This window comes from Podarcis cretensis (assembly GCF_951804945.1).
Source record: "Podarcis cretensis genome assembly, chromosome: 8".
Taxonomy (NCBI): domain Eukaryota; kingdom Metazoa; phylum Chordata; class Lepidosauria; order Squamata; family Lacertidae; genus Podarcis; species Podarcis cretensis.
In genome coordinates this window covers 2,404,532-2,419,913 of record NC_137177.1, presented here as the reverse complement: position 1 = coordinate 2,419,913, position 15,382 = coordinate 2,404,532, and the positions used below count along the sequence as shown (strand labels likewise).

The following is a 15,382-nucleotide window of genomic DNA, read 5'->3' as shown; positions in this document are numbered from 1 at the left end:
GTCCTTGGAGCTGGATCTCAGTGTCCGGGCAGAACGATGGGGGTGGAGACGCTCCTTCAGGTATACTGGGCATTTGAGGCCGTTTACGGCTTTCTAGGTCAGCACCTACACTTTGAATTGTGCTCAGAAACTGGGAACCAACGTACTTTCCCATCTATTCCTCTACCTGCTATAATTCTGCGCTCTCTTTCTCTCTCTCTCTCTCTGCAGATGGCACCGACAAGACTTCCACCATTTGAAAGAAGCTGCATCTGCTGATGTTCCTGAGAAACTTTAGGGTGGCTGTTTATTTTTTTTCCCCCTTCCCCACCCCTTGTTTTTGTTTTTTGTTATAAGCCCCTCATCTCCCAGGGGTGTGTTTGCTGTGGGGGGGGGCGAACCCCTTCCCCCACAAAACCACCTCCAGCAGTTCCCAGCCGCCGGAAGGGAGACAGAGGGGGAGAAAAAGCTGTCACTACAATCTCACCGTCTTACTGTGTTCTAATATTTTTTTCCCCTCCTTTTTATTATTATTATAACTTCAGCTATTGGTTTTTAATACGTCGACGTGCACAAGGGAGCAGGTGGGCAGGAGGCTCCTAGAAGTTTAACTGGCAGGAGGGCGGAGGAGGCTGAATTTGGGTCATGTCGCCCCCTTTCCCTTTGGGGTTTTTCTCGTTTTTTCTTTCCCTCATCTCCCTCGCCCCCCTCCGACCGCCTCTCCTTCTTCCTCCTCCTCCTCCTTCCTCTCCTCCTCTTGAAACAGACCAGCCAAGGTGATGAGACTGGTCCTCTTCTGCTACCTGGATTTGGGATGTTTTTGATGCCTGCCCCATCAGCGGCCAGGACACGAGAGGGGCATCGTGGGGTTACCTGAGCGAGCTGGTTTCCGTCTGAGCTAACCCAGCTGACAGCTTTCCGTACCTGGCATTGGAGGAGGAAGAGGAGGAGGAGGAGGAGGAGGAAGAGTCTTAGTGGGGAGGGAAGGAAGGCATTGGTGCTGCAGGTGACTGACACAGTTTTTTTAAGTGCCTCTAATACTCCCCCCACCCCTTTCCCAAGAGCAGGTGGAGAAGGGCGGGGGGCGGCGCAGCCCCACACCGGAGTGCTCAGCTTTGCAGGCTTGCCCCTGGTTCTTTTTATACATACATACATATAAATATATATATAGATATATAATTGAAACGATGTCCATATGCTACCTCTTAGAGCGGCCTTCCCCGGACCCAAGTGCCCTCTCCCGACCCGATGCGAGTTGTCGTCCGAAACGGGTCGAGGGGGCGCACTTGGTTGGAGAAGACGGTCTTTGGGGAACTGGGCAGGAGAGTAGCAGGTGGCAGTTGAGAAGAGACGTCTGTGCTGCCCCAACACCACCCCTAGATTGAGAGTGCCGTGGCCCTTTGGGCGCTGGGGTTTTGGACTCCTTCGTCCGTGGCCGCCTCTCGGGTGTGCAGGCCGTTGGTTGGGGAGCCAGACCTAGTTTCGTTGAAGCAGTTCAAATGGGTTTGGGGGGTCAGCCGGAAGTTTTGTGGTTTAGGATCAAAGTTCTTTTCTGGGTTCAGCTGCTATGGGTTCCTTGTGTCCGGCGCAAGGTGAATTTACTCTTCTCCTTCCCATAATTGCAAGGCGGGGGGGAACATCCGAAGGCTGGTGGAAGAGGAGGAGCAGTTCTGTTGGCGGGTCTCGGAAGCTCGGCCGTTCATTTTCCTAACATTTGGGGGTGCACAGTGGTCTTGTCTGTCTTCCCTGAGACGGGTTTATGTGGGGGGCGGGGTGGAAAGATTGAGTGGGTCACAGCAAAAGCCATGGTGGGTCCCTGACCACTGGGGGGGGGGACCACCGCCCCAAGTTCTGCGGCGGTTTTCTGGTGCTTACGAGTGACTGGCGGCACTCCTGGGTGCAGGCGGTTGGGTTCACGGTGCTGATGAATTTGAAGGGGCCAAGCCGAGATCCTCACCCCCGCTGACCCGGGAGGCAATTGGCGGCTGAGGGATCTGAAGGATCCCCACTGCCACCCCCTCCAGCAGGGTTGGGGAGCAGAAAGACCTGGGCAGGAATGCCAACGGGACCAGAAGGCTTCTCCTTTTGAACGCCAGGCGGGTAGACAGTTTCTCTGCGCTGGCATTTACACAAAACACTACAGGGGGGCAAACGGCTGCGTCGGGACCCTCCGGACTTCCAAACCTCCCGCCACCAGCCCTTTGGGGTCAGCGTTCTGCATCGAAACAGCTGCGGAACGGGGGGGGGGTGATTTTTGCCACCTTCAGAGGGGCTGAGACGCTGGCTGTTCTTTTTTTAAAATAAGAAAACGACTAATGGGAGGCCTTTCTGTGCAGGCGGAGGGTGAAACAGACATCCTAAGCGTTTTCAAGACCCCCATCCACGCTTGGCGCTGGGGGGGGCTCTTTCAAGGTGCAGGATGGCCAAGGCAGCTTGTCAGATGGGGGGGGGTCTGCGGGAGGGTCGCCTTGCTAGTTTCCCTTGCGCCCCGACTTTGTTTGTGCGTGTGCATGCGAGTTGGGTGTGTGAGTGTGCCTTTCTCCCCCAAAGCCACTGTTTCTCGCATGATGGGCAAAAAACCCCCAACCCCTTTCTCCGTTCTCCAAAAGCTGACCTTGGCAGGCTCTTAGGTACAGAGGACCTTTCCATCGTTTTCCTCTTCCTCTCCCCTCTCTCGCCCTCCAAGACCTGTTTTAAATATTGGGGGAAAAAGGCCTTTCCCTCCCTACCCCCCCCCCAAAAAAATGTATACCGAACAGTAGCATACAGAAAAACCCAGAAGAGCAGACCTGAGAGAACTATTTCTTTAAAAAAAACACAAAAAAATTAGAGAGACAAGGTTCCTGTTTCAGATAGAAATGTTATTTTAGATACATTTTATTATGAATAACTTTTGTTATGACTATGGCTGGTAACCATGAATACGTTATTTAAAAAAAAAAAACACCACAAAATGTTTTACAAAAAAAAAATCCAAATTCTGACTTTAGATTGCTTTGTTGGAGTCCTTTACCGCTTTTTTCCCTTCTTCCAGTTTTTTGCTTTGTAAAAGGCATACAGAATTTAAGTATTAGCCCTTTTTTTATTAACCTCTATGATAAAGCTGTGCTTATTTTGTATTAATTTCTTTTAAAACGTTTGGGTTTTTTATTTTTATTTTGGTTTGGGTTTTTTTTTGTGGGGAGGGCGGCGGGTTGACAGGTCGACATAGGGAGGGGGGTGTGGGCACCTGAATTTCTTCTTATGTGTAGCTGGACTATCAGAGCCTTTTTCACCGACCGGGGGGTGAAGGGTTAAAACCATTGCAGTTGAGTTCATGTCAAAAGGGGGGGGGGGGGGACCCAAGCACCATTTTGCACCCATGGAAGAGGCCGGGGTAGGGGGTTGCTGGGCTACGCAGGCAAACACACCTTCCTCCTTAAAGACCCCTTGGGAGAACTTACGACCAAAGGCAACTCTCTTAGAATCATAGAATCATAGAGTTGGAAGAGACCCCAAGGGCCGTCGAGTCCAACCCCCTGCCAAGCAGGAAACACCATCAGAGCACTCCTGACATATGGTTGTCAAGCCTCTGCTTAAAGACCTCCAAAGAAGGAGACTCCACCACACTCCTTGGCAGCAAATTCCACTGTCAAACAGCTCTTACTGTCAGGAAGTTCTTCCTAATGTTTAGGTGGAATCTTCTTTCTTGTAGTTTGGAACCATTGCTCCGTGTCCGCTTCTCTGGAGCAGCAGAAAACAACCTTTCTCCCTCCTCTATGTGACATCCTTTTATATATTTGAACATGGCTATCATATCACCCCTTAACCTCCTCTTCTCCAGGCTAAACATGCCCAGCTCCCTTAGCCGTTCCTCATAAGGCATCGTTTCCAGGCCTTTGACCATTTTGGTTGCCCTCCTCTGGACACGTTCCAGTTTGTCAGTGTCCTTCTTGAACTGTGGTGCCCAGAACTGGACACAGTACTCCAGGTGAGGTCTGACCAGAGCAGAATACAGTGGCACTTGAAGGCTTGCGGCCCTGATCCGCACAACTCCTATTCGTTCATAGTCAAAGGACCTCGTGGGAATTGTAGGATTGGATAGGACTTCCAACCCCCTGTAAATTGGGAGATATTCCTGCTGGGTTGCGCACCCTCTAGAACAGGGGTCAGCAAACTTTTCCAGCAGGGGGCCGGTCCACTGTCCCTCAGACCGTGTGAGGGGCCGGTCTATATTTTGAAAAAATAATAGTAATGAACGAATTCCTATGCCCCACAAATAACCCAGAGGTGCATTTTCAATAAAAGCACACATTCTACTCATGTAAAAACACATTGATTCCCAGACCATCTGTGGGCCGGATTTAGAAGGCAATTGGGCTGGATCCGGCCCCCGGGCCTTAGGTTGCCTACCCATGCTCTAGACAGAGGGTCTCAACCTGTGGGTCCCCAGATGTTGGACTACAACTCCCATCACCCCTAGCTAGGAAGGCCAGAGCTCAGGGATGATGGGAGTTGTAGTCCAACAACCTCTGGGGACCCCCAGGTTGAGAACTGCTGCTCTAGAAGGAAGACGGACCTGAGTGAACTGTCTGGGTTTCCCCCCCTTGGTTCTTGACAGCCGTGTCTCCTCACAAGAGGGCAAAACCCAGTCAAATGGATTCTTGGCTTTTCCTCCAGAATTTCTTTTGGTTTGAGCAGCAAATGCTGTTGAAATGAACCTTCGCGTTCGGTTGTTGGAGGTGGAGGGGCGAAGCGTCCTCAAACCCAGCAGGTATCTTGGTGGGATCAGGAACAAAACACCAGTCACAGAATTGCAGAGATCGAAGGGGCCCCTAGAGTCATCCAGTGCACCCGCTGCAATGCCGGAATCAAATAATTCAGTCTCTGCCTTGAAAACCTCCAATGGAGGACAGTTCACCTTCCAAGAAGTGCGCTCCACTGTTAATAATAAAATAACATTTTATTTATATCCTGCCCTCCCCAGCCGAAGCCGGGCTCAGAGCAGCTAACAACAGTAAAAGTAACAGTTTACGTAAAATCACAATCAGTTAATTGAAATACCGTATTTTTTTCCTCTATGACTCACTTTTTCCCTCCTAAAAAGTAAGGGGAAATGTGTGTGCGTCTTATGGAGCGAATGCAGGCTGTGCAGCTATCCCAGAAGCCAGAACAGCACAAGGGATTGCTGCTTTCGCTGCGTAGTGATCGCTTTTGCTGTTCTGGCTTCTGAGAGTCAGAATATTTTTTTTTTCTTGTTTTCCTCCAAAAACTAGGTGCGTCATGGCCTGGTGCGTCTTAGAGAGTGAAAAATACAGTACATTCTAAAATCAATTCATTCTAAAAATGAATTCAGAATTCGGAATCTCCCTTGCCACTTGAATCCACTGGTTTAGGTCCTCCCCTCTGAAGAAGAGAATCAAACAGCTCTGTCAGTAGAGCATGAGAATCGTAATCTCTGGGTTGTGGGTTCAAGTCCCAGATTCCTGCATTGCAGGGGTTGGACTGGATGACCGCGGGACGCGGGTGGCGCTGTGGGTAAAACCTCAGCGCCTAGGACTTGCCGATCGCTTGGTCGGCGGTTCGAATCCCTGCGGCGGGGTGCGCTCCCGCTGCTCGGTCCCAGCGCCTGCCAACCTAGCAGTTCGAAAGCACCTCCGGGTGCAAGTAGATAAATAGGGACCGCTTACTAGCGGGAAGGTAAACGGCGTTCCGTGCGCTGCACTGGCTCGCCATAGCAGCGATGTCACGCTGGCCACGTGACCCGGAAGTGTCTGCGGACAGCGCTGGCTCCCGGCCTATAGAGTGAGATGAGCGCACAACCCCAGAGTCTGTCAAGACTGGCCTGTATGAGCAGGGGTACCTTTACCTTTTTACCTGGATGACCCTCGTGGTCCCTCCCAACCCTGATTCTATCCTAACTTTGCTGCATGTGGCAAACCTTCAGATGTTTGGAGGTGGCGCTCCCATCCGCGCTCAGCCTTCTCCAGGCTCGCCCTCAACACTCAGGGGCAAAGGGTTCTTGGGTGCGCCTTTGATTCACCTGTGACAGCCGTGAGCCTGGCAGCTTCTGGGCTTCCTCCGGACCGGGTGCAGCTTCAGAGCCCCACGGTAACCCATCTCTTCTCATCCTCCCCCTGCGACTTCACGGTGCCCTCAAACGCTTGCTTGCCCGGCGAGGTATTTTCATAGCCTGGCACAGATGCATGGGGCAGGAGGGGCACAGCTCAGCGCTGGAGCATCGGACCAGCTTGCAGAAGGATTCAGTCCACGACAGCGCCTCCCATTAAGAGTCGACAAGAGACTCCCGGCTTGAAATCCTACTGCCAATCAGCGTAGGCGGCACTGACCTGGCCAATGCTCTGACTCAGTGTAAAGCGCAAGAGCCCATGCGCCAAACTCTGCGCACCAAGCCTGCTCTCCATCTCCTGCCATTGCTCCAAAGGCAGCCACTGTGCCGTCTGGCATGCTCCCCTGTTCTCCACCCCAGCACCCCTTTGTAAGCCCCTCAACCAATTCCCTTCCATGTCCCTTTGGCAGTCGCTGCCCCCCCACCCAGATGTTTAGGACTGCAGCTGGTCTCTTTGGGTCTAAAACAGCTGCAGAGCAGGGTGTGTGTTGGTTCCAGCATCCATTTCGAGTGCCTTTTCCCTGCAAGATGCTGTGTCCCAGCTTTGGCACAGTCTATGGAACTCCCTCCCACAGTGATAGGGACCAACCGGAATGACTTTAAATGAGAATTGGACAAAACCATAGAATCATAGAGTTGGAAGAAACCACAAGGGCCATCGAGTCCAACCCCCTGCCAAGCAGGAAACACCATCAGAGCACTCCTGACATATGGTTGTCAAGCCTCTGCTTAAAGACCTCCAAAGAAGGAGACTCCACCACACTCCTTGGCAGCAAATTCCACTGTCGAACAGCTCTTACTGTCAGGAAGTTCTTCCTAATGTTTAGGTGGAATCTTCTTTCTTGTAGTTTGGAACCATTGCTCCGTGTCCGCTTCTCTGGAGCAGCAGAAAACAACCTTTCTCCCTCCTCTATGTGACATCCTTTTCTATATTTGAACATGGCTATCATATCACCCCTTAACCTCCTCTTCTCCAGGCTAAACCTGCCCAGCTCCCTTAGCCGTTCCTCATAAGGCATCGTTTCCAGGCCTTTGACCATTTTGGTTGCCCTCCTCTGGACACGTTCCAGTTTGTCAGTGTCCTTCTTGAACTGTGGTGCCCAGAACTGGACACAGTACTCCAGGTGAGGTCTGACCAGAGCAGAATACAGTGTCACTATTACTTCCCTTCATCTAGATGCTATACTCCTATTGATGCAGCCCAGAATTGCATTGGCTTTTTTAGTTGCCGCGTCACACTGTTGGCTCATGTCAAGTTTGTGGTCAACCAAGACTCCATTTCAAGTGCCTTTTCCCTGCAAGATGCTGTGTCCCAGCTTTGGCACAGTCTATGGAACTCCCTCCCACAGTGATAGGGACCAACCGGAACGACTTTAAATGAGAATTGGACAAATTCATGGAGAGGGCCATCAGGGGCTGCTAGCCAGCATAGCTCTGCCCTGCCTACGCAGTCTGAGGTGGCAATGCTTCTGAGTACCAGTCGCTAGAAACCACAGGAGGGGAGAGTCGCCCTTGTGCTCAGATTCTGCTTGCAGGTTTCCCAGCAGCAGCATCTGGTCGCCCGCCGTGGGGACAGGGTGCCAGACTGCATAATAATAATAATTTCATTATTTGTACCCCGCCCATCTGGCTGGGTCTCGCCAGCCACTCTGGGCAGCTTTCAACAAAGATTAAAAATACATTAAAATGTCACACATTAAAAACTTCCCTAAACAGGGCTTCAGATTTCTTCTAAACGTCAGGTAGTTATCTCTTTGACATCTGATAGGAGGGTGTTCCACAGGGAGGGTGCCACCCCCGAGAAGGCCCTCTGCCTAGTTCCCTGTAGCTTGGCTTCTTGCAGCGAGGGAACTGCCAGAAGGCCCTCAGTGCTGGACCTCAGTGTCCGGGCAGAACGATGGGGGTGGAGACGCTCCTTCAGGTATACTGGACTGAGGCCGTTTAGGGCTTTCAGGGTCAGCACCAACACTTTGAATTGTGCTTGGAAACGTACTGGGAGCCAATGACGGGTGTTATGTGGTCTCGGCGGCTGCTCCCAGTCACCAGTCTAGCTGCTGCGTTCTGGATTAATTGCGTTCTGGATTAATTGTAGCCCCATGTAGAGCTCATTGCAGTAGTCCAAGCGGGAGATAACCAGAGCATGCACCACTCTGGCAAGACATTCCGCAGGCAGGGAGGGTCTCATCCTGCGTACCAGATGGAGCTGATAAACCGCTGCCCAGGACACAGAACGGACCTGTGCCTCCATGGACAGCTGTGAGTCCAGAATGACTCCCAGGCTGCACACCTGGTCCTTCAGGGGCACAGTTGCCCCTGACGGACCAGAGAGTCCCCCACACCTGCCTGCCTCCTGTCCCCCAAGAACAGTACTTCTGTCTTGTCAGGATTCAACCTCAATCTGTTAGCCGCCATCCATCCTCCAACCGCCTCCAGACACTCACACAGGACCTTCTCTGCCTTCACTGGTTCTGATTTTAAAGAGAGGTTGGATGGGCCGTTGACCTGATCCCGGCAGCTTCTTACATTGTGCATTAACAAGCACCGGCTCTGTGTTTTCTGAGTGCATATGCCTCCTCAAGATCCAGGGATCTGAGCCACCCGCATCTCCCTCCCTACACCATTCCCAGGAAGCGATGCTAGGGAAGAGTCAATTGCAAGCAGGTGTAGACAAAAAAAGCTGTTTAATAAGACACACACACACACACACACACACACAGTCAGATAGACAGACAGTAGCAGCAGTCCTTTTCCGGCAGTAGAGGGGAGTGCAAGACCTAGATTTCACTCAACCTGCCCCTCCACCCAAAAAATACCACCTGGGCAGTCCATTCTTCTAAAAGCATTGCCACTCAGCTGATCCACATTGGCAGGAGGAAACGTCCAGTGGCAAATTGGCTGGATTTGCCAAAAGCTGCTGCCTTGGCCCTGCAAAGAAGACCTGAGAGCAGCGCCTCCAAATTCCTCAACCCCTCTGCCCCCCTTGCATTGGGGGCAAAAGCAGCAGCCCAGGATTCGGGCTTGTGGGGATGGATTAAAGACAAGTCAAGAGGAGGATTCTTGCCAAATAAAAGAGTCTCGGTCCATTCCCGTCCTGCGTGGAATTTGTTCGAAAGCCTGTCTTGGAAGAAGCAACTCGTGTTTCAAGTTTTGTGCTTTTTTTATTTATCTCCTGCCACCCACAACGGTCGGTCGCTGACTCAAACCCACCCCACCCCACCCGGTTCCCATTCGGCAGTGGTGTGAGCTTGGGAAGAAGAGTGTGTGTAAGACAACTGGGTCACAGAACCGTAGATCCGGAAGGGACACCCGAGGGTCCTCTAGCCCAGCCCGCAGCGATGCAGGAACCGCAGCTTCCCGGGGAAAGAGGAGGTGAGGGCACTCTGCGTGTGGCTGGAAGTTTCTCGAAAGGCAAAGGTCGCACCAAGAACCCGGTTAATGCACTTGACAGACACACAAACACTTGGTGGAGTAGGAAACGGCAAAGGGACTGACCCAAACTGGGGGCAGGGTGGGTGCTTGGGCCAGAACAGGCCGGCGGGGGGAGGCAGGGGTCCTCCAGCTGCAGAACACCTGCTTTGCCTGCAGAAGGTTCGATCCCAAGCAGCACCTTTATGTCCAGCTCAGAGCGTCCCCGGCCAGCCACGGCTGCCAGTCAGTGTAGACTCTATAAGGCTGCTTCCAAGGTGCTGGCAGCAGCGCCACCCAAGTCCGGCTTCTCCACTCTTCTGCAGATACAAGAGATGTCCTCCCCGAAGGTTCCCAGATCTCTCGAGAGCGAGGCACGCAATTTGGCCGCGGGAACGAAACCCGGTTTGTGGAGGAAAGCGCCTACTCTCGCAACCCTGGAGCAGGATGGATTAAAACGTCCGCCAGGGGCAGAAGTATCAGAGTCAAACGGGCAGTGGTGGGAGAGAGAGAGAGAGAGCTAACCAGCTGGAAATGGGAGCCACGGACTCCCCGGTCAGCTCCACCAGGCGTCAAGCCTCCGGACACGCACCCTCTGTTTGTAGTGGTACTCCTTGAGATACGCCTTGAGGGTGCTGGGGATGGGCAGGCGGCCGATGCCGTCGTAGGTGGTACAGCAGGTGACGACGGCGCGGCAGAGGTGTTGCAGCCCAAAGGGGAAGGTCCGGTTGACCGGGATGGAGAGCAGCGGCTCGAAGAACATGCACACGCTGGGGTCCTTGTAGTGCTCCAGGAGCCCGGTCACGGTGGGCGCATGGAAGACGCTGGGGTCGTGCACGTCGAAGCTGAAGTTGTGGTTCCACTGCTCGATGCGGGCGTGCAGGGAGCGGCCGTAGCGGCGGAAGCTCACTGAGAACAGGTAGTCCTCCTGCGCCGAGTCGCGCAGCAGGAACGTCCCCTCGGGCTTCCCGTCCAGCAGAGCCTCCGCTTCGTAGCGGTCCATCACGCCCCAGTAGCAGGGCAGCTGCGTCAGCTGGAGCAAGTCGGGAACCAAGCAGTGGATGTAGTCGATCTGGGTGTGGATGCGCACGTCGGGCGGCAGCCCCACGGCGCAGGAAGAGGAGCCCGCGGCCACCTCCTCTTCCTCCTCCTCGTCCTCCTCGTCCGCCGCCGCCAGTGCCGCCCACCCGGCGCCGGCCAGCTCGCTCATGCCATGCGCCAGCTTGGGCCCCAGCTTGTAGAGGGGGTTGTTGACCTGTGCCGTCACCTCAAAGGTGTGGATCAGGGCGTCCGGGGGCGGCTCGACGCCTTGCTCGATGCTGATGCGCCGCCGCTCCCGCAGGCGGTCGTCCTCGTCGTCGGAGCGCGGCGGTGGCGCCGCCAGGGCCTCTTGCTCAGAGACGGGCGCCGTGTGCTGCTTGATGAGGTTCCAGGTACGCGCAAGCTCCGAGCCGGGAGGGAAGGGGCAGGTGTCGAGCATCAGCTCCCGCAGGTGGATTTTGCGCTGCGCGGAGAGGTCCGGCGAGCGAGAGGCGCTCTTGAGAGGGAAGCACTGCCCCACTGCTGCCTGCAGCTTCTGGCGCAAGGAGCGGCCCATCGCTTTGCTGACGGGCTCTGGCGACCCAGAAGAGCCTCCTCCATCTGCTTCTGCTTCCGGCGGCGAAAGGCTCTGCCTCTCCAGGGATCGGCTCGCTCGGGCTCTCCAGCGGCTGGCGGGACGGGCGCCAGGAGCCACATCTTGCTTGGCTTTCGGCCGGGCGCCACCCTCCTGTGACATGGCCCCACGGGGAGAGGAGCTAGAGGGAAGGAGCATCTTGCAGGCGCACAGAGAGGTGGACATGGATGCGCCGAGGGAAGCACATGGTGGCAGCGGCGGCGTGGGAAGGGGGACCTGGGCAAGGGAAGAAAGAGCCCGTGTTAGAAACTCAGGTAATATAAGCTAGGCAACTAATAATAATAATAATAATAATAATAATAATATATTATTAATATCCTGCCCATCTGGCCGGGCTTCCCCAGCCACTCTGGGCGGCTTCCAACAAAATATTAAAATACCATAATGCATCAAACATTAAAAGCTTTCCTAGACAGGGCTGCCTTCAGATGTCTTCTAAAAGTCTGGTAGTTGTTCTTCTCTTTGACATCTGGTGAGAGGGCGTTCCACAAGGCAGGTGCCACCACTGAGAAGGCCCTCTGCCTGGTTCCCTCTAACCTTAAACCTAGGTTACAGTTGCCACAACACCACAAATGTCTATTCGCCAGCGGGTTGGACTAGATGACTCCCAAGATACCTTCCGACACTACGATTCTGTGATGTTGTGCTCTCAACCGCATTGCTCGACTGTCGCTCACTCTCACAACAGTTCACATCTCCCAATAAAGAAGGAGAAACACACAGTGGAACTGGAAATGGCATTAACTCTGGACTAAGGCAGAGGTTTGGTAATTGTGGAGAAACCGCCACGTAGTTGTAAGTGAACCTGTGCCAGCAGCGATACGCGCCTGGGGAATTTCGGACGCTGGAGAAGTCATCAGGTCATTGGTGCCACATTAAGTCAGCTAGGACCCCTGTTGATGGATAGATTTGATTGATTGACCTCCACCATAAGGTCATTAAAAACTGCGTTTTGAACGATTTAAGACACAGTCAACCAATTTGAGGGTGGAAAAGCCAGGGTATAAAGTTGTGCTTTCAGCATCCTCTGGAAGCTGTGCAATGAAGGCGTCAGGTGCATCTCTGTGGGGAGGGAGTCCCACCGCTTAGGGACCACCACAGAGAAGGCCATTCAATTTTTTTACTTCCATCAGTCCTGTCTGAAAATTTTCCAATCTAATCTCTTAGTATGCATTTCTTGCTTTCCCCATTACATTTAAAACTCATAACCAATATCTCTATCTTTTTCTACTTGGTAACACTTTGTATATTCCTCCTTATAAAACTTCTAGTGCAGTCCTACTAGCATAATTTGTTGGTTGCAATTGCTCTTCAGATAGTTCATATACTTCTTCCAATCTTCTATAAATCTCTGGTCCACAGGGTTTAATCCTGCACTGCCACTGTGAAAACATGATGCTAGACTAAATGAGCCACAGGCTCCATCCTGCAGGGCTCTTGTTACAACACTGGGAGTCCAGGTCCCATCAGGACCCAAAGCTAGCATGCCAGCCAACTGAAAGGAGGCTGGTGTTGCTGCCTTAGCCCACAGCTGGAGTCCAGATTCCCTTCACACCTGCAAACCACAAGCTCACCTGTATCTCTCTCTTCTGCCCCACATTTCGTTCCCCCTTCGCCAACTTCTCCGGCTCAAGCTTATTTCAGCCAGCTCCCTGCTCCAAAGAATCAGCATTGCGTAGTGGGTGTGGGTATTCAAATGATGTTGGACTAAAACGCCCATCATCCCCAACCGCTGGTCCTGCCAGCGAGGGATGATGGGAGTTGTAGTCCAAGACCAGATGGGGACCCACGTTTGAGAAACACGGGGCTAGAGCAGGCATAGGCAAACTCCGGCCCTCCAGATGTTTTGGAACTACAATTCCCATCACCCCTAACTAACAGGACAAGGATGATGAGAATTGTAGTCTCGCAACGTCTGGAGGGCCAGAGTTTGCCTATGCCTGGGCAAGAGTATCTGAAGAAGTGTGCGTGCACATGAAAGCTTATACCCAGAACAAACTTAGTTGGTCTCTAAGGTGCTACTGGACAATTTATTTATTTTGATGGAACTAGAGTATCGGACGGGATGCAGGTGGCGCTGTGGGTTAAACCACAGAGCCTGGGACTTGCCGATCAGAAGGTCGGTGGTTCGAATCCCCGTGACAGGGTGAGCTCCGGTTGCTCGGTCCCTGCTCCTGCCCACCTAGCGGTTCGAAAGCACGTCAAAGTGCAAGTAGATAAATAGGTACCGCTCTGGCGGGAAGGTAAACGGCACTGGTTTGCCAGAAGCGGCTTAGTCATGCTGGCCACATGACCCGGAAGCTGGACGCCGGCTCCCTTGGCCAGTAAAGCGAGATGAGCGTCGCAACCCCAGAGTCGTCCGCAACTGGACCTAATGGTCAGGGGTCCCTTTAGCTTTACCTTTATAGTATCGGACGAGGGGAGAGCCATGAAACTCACTGGGTGTGACTTTGGGGCCGCTGCTTCTCAACCTCACCTACCTCACAGGGTCGTCATCGTGGAATTAAATGAAGGAAGGGGACAACCACGTATGATACCTCAGAGGAAAAGGTAGGGTATAAATGCAACAAAGAGACGAAATCCCTCTGCTGCCCATCGCAGCCCCTTACTCCCCATCAGACCATCCCAACTTGGGGTGAGCTTACGGTTGCAAATGGGGTTTCTTGCCCTGCTCGGCTCATCCATTAACCAGGTGTTGGAAGGGGGGCGAAGCGTCTCTCTCCTTCCTCACACGGAGCACCTGAGCAGGACAGAGAGAAGACCACTGATTGGGAACAAAGAGACAGCAACAGGTGGAAGTGTCCCCAGCTCCTCAATAATCCATTTATAGACCACCTTTCTGCCACACTGCTTACATTTTCTCCCCCTTTTGCCTTCACACGTGGTTGCTTTCTAGGTCTGCTAGGAAAGGCAAATAACAGGAGAGGATAAACGAACTCAGGTGCTGCCTTAGATATCAGAAGAGGAGAAAAACAATAATTTGACACCTTTTCTTCCAAGGACCGCAAGGCAGCAAACGCGGTTCTCCCACTCATTTTATCCCCGCAAAGACCCTGTGAGCTTGTGAGGCGGCGACTGGCACTCAAAAATCTTCCAGGGAGCTTCAGGGCCAAGTAGGAGCTTTGAACCCTGGTTCCTCCGAGGTCCTAACCCGAAACTTCAACCTCCATGCCGCAGAACTCCTTTCTTTAGGGTACCTAAGTGAGGCTGGGGGAAGCAGCTCACCTGTGGGCCTCTGGGCGTGTGCAGAGTGCCGGACCCTCTCCGCCTGGGATCGGGGTTTCAAATGCAGCAGCGAGGCTTGACGCAGGGCGCCCCAGAGGCGCACCCCGAAACCCGGCGCACCTTCCTGCTCACACCCCGCATTCCTCATCTCCGCCTCACTGTGGCTCCATCCACCCAAGGGCCTCGCCCGTGGGAGGCACTCTGCACATGCTCAGAGCACCCAAAAGGGAACCCCCGCGCCTCCATCCACCTCCCAGGCCTCTCCAAGGCGCCCAAGCGCACCGTGCGCTCTGCTGCGCGCCCCTTACCGGCCGCCGACCCCGGAGGTCTCCTTCCTCTCCGAGATTCGGGAGGCGCACGGCGAGCCCCGGGACCTCTCCGCCTCCCCAGGCCGCTGGATCTCCGGCTCCCCGGAAGCCCCGCGCGTCCAGGCGCGCTCGCCCTGCCCCGATCGAGACCGCTTCCTGGGTGGCGTCCGGGAAGCGACGAGAGACGCGAAGGCAGCGAGAGCGCGCCGCCTGCCTTCCTGGCGCAGCGCCGCCACCTGCCGCCGGAGGAGACGCAGGAGAAACCTCGGGCGGGCACGCGCCTTGGAGAGCGCCCTCGCCCCGCCCAGGCAGCTCAGAAGGACCCAGGAGTCCGGGCTGGCGGGGGACCCTTTCGGAACGCAGAGCGGCTGGACCCGCTTTCTCTGACTGCCTTTCCAAGATGATGGCGCAAGAATTGGTCCAGCCGCTCTGCGTTCCAAAAGGGTCCCCCGCCAGCCCGGACTCCTGGGTCCTTCTGGGCTGCCTGGGCGGGGCGAGGGCGCTCTCCAAGGCGCGTGCCCGTCCGAGGGGGGGGGACCCGATCCCCAGTTTGCTCCCCACCCACCACCTTTTTAAATTCCTTCCTTCCTTCCTAACGCGCGCCACCTTTTCTTTCCACCAAGCGCAAAAGGCCGACGCGCCATGGCCTTGGGGTTCTTTGCGATGGCAGAGCGGGGCAGA

General features: G+C 54.1%; 2 protein-coding genes and 1 long non-coding RNA gene across 5 annotated transcripts in view; 1 reads left to right on the top strand and 2 right to left on the bottom strand.

The window, feature by feature from the left end:
* The window catches only part of SAMD4B (sterile alpha motif domain containing 4B), a 37,603-nt gene extending 34,501 nt beyond the window's left edge, over positions 1-3,102 (top strand). For both annotated transcript variants that reach the window (XM_079985448.1, XM_079985447.1), the window contains exon 13: positions 211-3,102. In XM_079985448.1, the coding sequence (XP_079841574.1) occupies positions 211-239 (29 nt within the window). In that variant the 3' untranslated portion in view covers positions 240-3,102. The remainder of the gene's footprint in view (positions 1-210) is intronic.
* Positions 1-15,382, bottom strand: part of LOC307221429 — a 295,540-nt gene that overhangs the window by 125,371 nt on the left and 154,787 nt on the right. Inside the window, exon 2 of the long non-coding RNA XR_013841403.1 lies at positions 8,321-8,505. This is a non-coding gene — a long non-coding RNA (uncharacterized lncRNA). The remainder of the gene's footprint in view (positions 1-8,320; positions 8,506-15,382) is intronic.
* On the bottom strand, positions 8,751-14,977 carry LOC307221221 (suppressor of cytokine signaling 5-like). Of its 2 annotated transcripts, none has more exons than XM_079985602.1 (3): positions 14,702-14,977; positions 13,814-13,908; positions 8,751-11,384 (listed from the first exon to the last, which is right to left on the bottom strand). In XM_079985602.1, exons 2-3 carry the CDS (start codon positions 13,847-13,849, stop codon positions 10,050-10,052), a joined length of 1,371 nt encoding a protein of 456 aa, XP_079841728.1. In that variant the 5' UTR covers positions 13,850-13,908; positions 14,702-14,977; the 3' UTR covers positions 8,751-10,049. The 2 variants fall into 2 exon arrangements, with proteins under 2 accessions (XP_079841728.1, XP_079841729.1); XM_079985603.1 differs by lacking the exon at positions 14,702-14,977 and adding an exon at positions 14,394-14,671.

Bases quoted from the DNA above. Each gene is read 5' to 3' on its own strand.
- LOC307221221 (XM_079985602.1), bottom strand. From the start codon at position 13,849: ATGAGCCGAGCAGGGCAAGAAACCCCATTTGCAACC. The intron at 11,385-13,813 runs GTAAGCTCACCC...TCCCTTGCCCAG, and splicing joins AAGAAACCCCATTTGCAACC to GTCCCCCTTCCCACGCCGCC.